Source organism: Portunus trituberculatus, chromosome 8, assembly GCF_017591435.1.
Source record: "Portunus trituberculatus isolate SZX2019 chromosome 8, ASM1759143v1, whole genome shotgun sequence".
Lineage (NCBI taxonomy): Eukaryota > Metazoa > Arthropoda > Malacostraca > Decapoda > Portunidae > Portunus > Portunus trituberculatus.
In genome coordinates, this window is record NC_059262.1 from 1,720,001 (window position 1) to 1,725,000 (window position 5,000).

Consider the following 5,000-nt stretch of genomic DNA (forward strand, 5'->3'; position numbering starts at 1 on the left):
TCTCTGAATATGAAGGAAAGAGAAAAGAAAGAAAGGAGGAAGAAGAAACAATCATATTTCTCTCATTTCCTCCTTCTATTCTTCCTTCTCTTCTTTTTCTCTCTTTTCTCTCTTCTTCCTCTTTTTTTTTTTTTTATTCCACCTTCTCCTTTATATCCTTTTCTTCCTCTCTGCTATTTGTATTTTTCTTTCTCTTCTCCATCTTCTATCCCTATTCTCTCCTCTTCCTCCTCCTTCTCTTCATTCTCCTCCATCTCTTCTCTTATCTTACCTCCCTCATCTTCCTCCTTCCTCCTACTCCCTTTCCTCCCCATAGCCTTCCCATCTTCCTCAATGCTAATCACCCTTTTTTTCCCTCTCTCATGACTTCCTTCCCCCTTCCCCATATTTCCCCCTTCCCTTCCTCTTTTTTCTATCTTAAACAATAGATTTACGTAGAGAGGGGAAGGAAGGGTAATGAGACTATATCCCCCAGCTTCACTCCTATCTATCTATCTATCTATCTATCTATAAGGTTTTTGCATTACTGACAGGAGAAACAGTCTTGATAACCCAGCCAGTCATCTCTAGTGGCCTTGGAAAACAGTTGCAGTGAGAGAACAGAGCGTTTTCAAGAATGTTTTTATTGCTCCAGTGACAGATTAACAACATTTTTATATTATCAACAGGAGAAACAGTCTTGATAACCCAGCCAGTCATCTATGTGGCCTTGGGAACAGTTGCAGTGAAAGAGCAGGACGTTTCAGAATTTAGGCTGGAGTACGAGAATTGAGACTGCCGTACGATTCGCAGCCTCTAGACCCGTGACCTGTTCGACTCTCCCTCCGTGACTCCTCCTTCCCCTTCCTTTAAGTAACTCTCCTTTCCTCTTCCTCTTTCCCTCCTTATAGTACTGTGTGAAGTAAAAGGGTAAATAAAGAAATAAAGAGTAAATGGTAGTAGTAGTAGTAGTAGTAGTAGTAGTCGTATATATAGTAGTAGTAGTAGCAGTAGTAGTAGTAGTAACATTTAAATAGGTGTGTTCTTGTTTAAACTAGAACCCTGAAAAAGAAAAGAGCTAATCTAACACCAAAAACACCTTTGAAATGTGTAACGTCATCTAGAACGTTTAAAAATAGTTCCTTCCTTTTTTACCAATACACAAACTTTGCTAAAATGTCACTAGAATTCAAAAGAACAGTTGATTCATCTCCAAAAACCACAAAAAACTCCTTTTAAAATGCTTAACGTCAAATAAAGCCCTTTAAAAATAGCCTTTCTTCTTTTAACAATACACAAACCTTGCTAAAGTCACAAGAAATAGAAAGTTTCAGTTAATTTATCACCAAAAATAATAAAAACACTCTTTGAAACGCGTAACATCAAGTAGAGCCTTTAAAAACACCCTTTTCCATTTTAACATTACATAAACTTATTAACATGTCACTAGAAATACAAAGAACTTATGACATTCACGTTGCGTAACATCAAGTAGAGCCTTTAAAAACACCCTTTCTCCCGTCAGTAATACATACACTTACTAAAATGTCACTAGAAACCTAAGAAAACACTTAATTTATCACCAAAAACCACAAAAACACCCTTGAAATGCGTAACATCAACAAGAACCTCTGAAAACAACTCCTTCCTTTTCAACAACACATAAACCTTACTAGAATGCCACTAGAACCCTAAGAACAGTTAATTTATCACCAAAACCAGAAAAGAACACTCTTTGAAACACGCAACATCAATAGAGCCTTTTAAAAACAGCCTTTCCCCTTTTAACAATATACAAACCTTGCTAAAATGCCACTAGAACCTTAAGAAAACAGTCAATTTATCACCAGAAACCACAAAAGTGTCCTTGAAACGCGGTAACATCAACTATAGAGCCTTTTGAAAGTAGTGGCAGTGTGTGTGTGTGTGTGTGTGTGTGGAGCTGCGGTGTTACTCGTACTGGCGCTAAAGAGATGAATACTAACTGGTGTGTTGGTTCCAGTTATGCAGTGCGGGTTTGCCTTTCTGGAGGCGGGCGCTGTGAGGTCCAAGAACACCACCAACATCCTCATTAAGAACATCTTGGACGTGTGTGAGTAACCTGTAGGGTGATTTGGAGGTAGTGTTAGAGAGGGGTAGTGGATGAGAGGGGAGGAAGGAGTTAAAAGTAAATAGATTGGGAAAAGAGAAAATGGGAAGGAAGAATAGGAGAAAAGAAGTGATAGAATTTGATGGGAAGAATAGAGGAAGGGAAGGAGAAGGAAAGATGAAAGTAAAGTGATAGGAGATGAAAAAATAGAAAAGGGAAGCGAAAAGAGAGTATAGAAACAAAGGGACAGAATGAGATGGAGAAAAAGAAAAGAAAGGAAAGGAAGAATGAAAGTAAAGTATAGAATGACATAGGGAAAAGACAGAAGGGAAGGGAAAACAAAGAAAAGATAATAGAACTAGATAGAAGAAAGAAAGGAGAAAGAAAGGAAAATAAGAATAAGGTGACGGAATGAGGTGGGAAAAGATAAGGAGGAGAGGAAAAGTAAGAAATAGTGACAGGAGGTGGGAAAAAGAGAGGAGAAGAAGAAATAAAGTAAAAAGTAAAATGACAAAATAAGAAAATAGCTGGGGAAGAGAGAGAGAGAGAAAGAGAGAGAGAGAGAGAGAGAGAGAGAGAGAGAGAGAGAGAGAGAGAGAGAGAGAGAGAGACGAGATTATATACTGTGAGGGAAAACTGAGGCAGAATTAGAGGGAACAAGAGAGGCCAAGAGGAAAGAGGAAATAATAGATCACAACACACACCCACACAGACACACACCCACACACACCCAACCCACACACCCATACACCCACAAACTCACCCACCCACACCCACCTACCCACACTCACCTCCATCTACACCCCTACCCACACACACACCCACATACCCACACCCACATCCACTCACTCACCCACTCACGCACCCACAGTCATTGGTGGCATCGCATACTGGGTGGTGGGTTACGCTCTGGCTTTCGGGCGTGGCAACCCTTTCTGCGGGACGAGTATGTGGGCGGGCGTGGGCGTGGAGGACGAGCGATTGGCCTTCTGGTTCTTTCAGTTCGTGTTCGCCGCCACCGCTGCCACCATCGTGTCTGGTTCTATGGCTGAGCGCTGCGCCTTCCACGCCTACCTCATCTACTCCGTGGTGCTGACAGGTGAGGCAGGACGGCAGGGCAGGTCAAGACAGGTAAACAGACAGGTACGTTAGTAGGTGAGACAAAGGTGGCAGGTCAGGACAGTGTAGGTTAGGGTAGGTTAGGGCAGGTTAGCTCAGGTTAGGGCAAGTTAGGGAAGGTCAGGGCAGGTTAGGGCAGGTCAGGGCAGGTCAGGGCAGGTTAGAGCAGGTTAGGCAGGTTAGGGTAGGTTAGAACAGGTTAGAGAAGGTCACGGCAGGTTAAGGCAGGTTAGGATAGGTTAGGGAAGGTCAGGGCAGGTTAAGGCAGGTTAGGATAGGTTGGGGAAGGTCAGGGCAGGTTAGGACAGGTGAAAACAGGTTAGGGTAGGTTAGGTTAAATTAGCAGGTGAGACCAAATGAGGGTAATTATATTAGGCTTAGGGTAAGTTAGGTTAGGTTAAGTTCAGTTAGGTTAGATTAAGGTTAGGTTAAGGTCAGGTTAAGTTAGGTTGACAAGCACAACACACAGAGGTAAATAAGGCAAGGTTAGATTAGGTAAGTTAACATTAGACACAGACAGATTAGTAGGTGATGACAGGTAAGCAGGCCAGGTAGGTTAATTAGTAAAGACAGGTAAGAACAGGTGATGTGCAGGCCAGACAGACGCACAGGTAAACACAGAGGTAGATTAACAGGTGAACAGAGATTGGCCAACAGGTGAAGAGGTAAAGCAACAAGTGAGGACAGGTGGGCAGGACAGGTGGGTTAACAGGTAAATGACAGACAGGTGAAGCAACCAGGTAAACAAATTAAGATAGGCAAGTAAACAAGTCAACTAATAAGATACAGGTGAGTGAAAAGTAGTTGAACACACACACACACACACACACACACACACGAAAGAGAACCGGAAGTGAGAGATTTAACACAAGAATACACACACAGATTAAGGACACACACACACACACACACACACACACACACACACACACACACACACACACACACACACACACACACACCGTAGGGTAACGTCTAGCTGTCTCGTCAGAGACTGCAACAGATCAAACAGTGAATTACACACACACACACACACACACACTCTCTCTCTCTCTCTCTCTCTCTCTCTCTCTCTCTCTCTCTCTCTCTCTCTCTCTCTCTCCCAGCTGTAGTATACCCGATTGTGTCCCACTGGGCGTGGTCGGAGGACGGCTGGCTGGCGGGCACTCCTTACCAGGACTTCGCAGGGTCAGGCGTGGTGCATCTGACGGGGGGCGTGGCTGCGCTGGTGGGGTCTGTCATCCTGGGGCCCCGTTACGGTCGATTTGGGCCCACTGGGAAGGTCCTCCGGGGTCATTCTGTTCCGGTGAGTGAGAGGGATTTGAATTTTTTATTTGAATAACTTTGTTGAGAAATGTGTAAAATATACATAATCTCAAATGGACAGAGAAATATATTTTTCTGCCCGTACACTTGAATAGGGAATTATTATACACAGTAGTACAGTATACACATAAACATTCCATACATGAGGTAGTATTGCCCGGTAGCTCAGTGGTATAAATAGCATCTATAATAGAATGACAGCCAGATGACAGGTGGTTCGATTTGTCTGGCGGGTGGAGATATTTGGGTGTGTCTCCTTTGACGTGTAGGTGGTGTTCAGTGTTCACCTAGCAGTGAGTAGGTACGGGATGTAAATGGAGGAGTTGTGACCTTGTTGTCCCGGTGTGTGGTGTGTGCCTGGTCTCAGGCTCTCTCCCAAGATCGGAAATAATGAGCTCTCTCTCTCTCTCTCTCTCTCTCTCTCAGAGACTGCAGCAGATCAAACAGTGAATTACACACACACACACACACACACACACACACACAC

At 43.4% G+C, this 5,000-nt stretch overlaps 1 protein-coding gene and 1 long non-coding RNA gene across 2 annotated transcripts in view; one reads left to right on the top strand and one right to left on the bottom strand.

Annotated features, from left to right (window-relative positions):
• The window catches only part of LOC123500890 (putative ammonium transporter 1), an 11,476-nt gene that overhangs the window by 460 nt on the left and 6,016 nt on the right, over window positions 1–5,000 (top strand). Inside the window, exons 2-4 of the mRNA XM_045249468.1 lie at window positions 1,982–2,071; window positions 2,940–3,167; window positions 4,294–4,493. Coding sequence (XP_045105403.1) covers window positions 1,982–2,071; window positions 2,940–3,167; window positions 4,294–4,493 — 518 coding nt within the window. The remainder of the gene's footprint in view (window positions 1–1,981; window positions 2,072–2,939; window positions 3,168–4,293; window positions 4,494–5,000) is intronic.
• LOC123500935 overlaps window positions 1,495–5,000 on the bottom strand; it is a 5,867-nt gene continuing 2,361 nt past the window's right edge. The window contains exons 2-4 of the long non-coding RNA XR_006673504.1: window positions 4,305–4,485; window positions 2,922–3,160; window positions 1,495–2,080 (exon numbers count right to left, since the gene is read on the bottom strand). This is a non-coding gene — a long non-coding RNA (uncharacterized LOC123500935). The remainder of the gene's footprint in view (window positions 2,081–2,921; window positions 3,161–4,304; window positions 4,486–5,000) is intronic.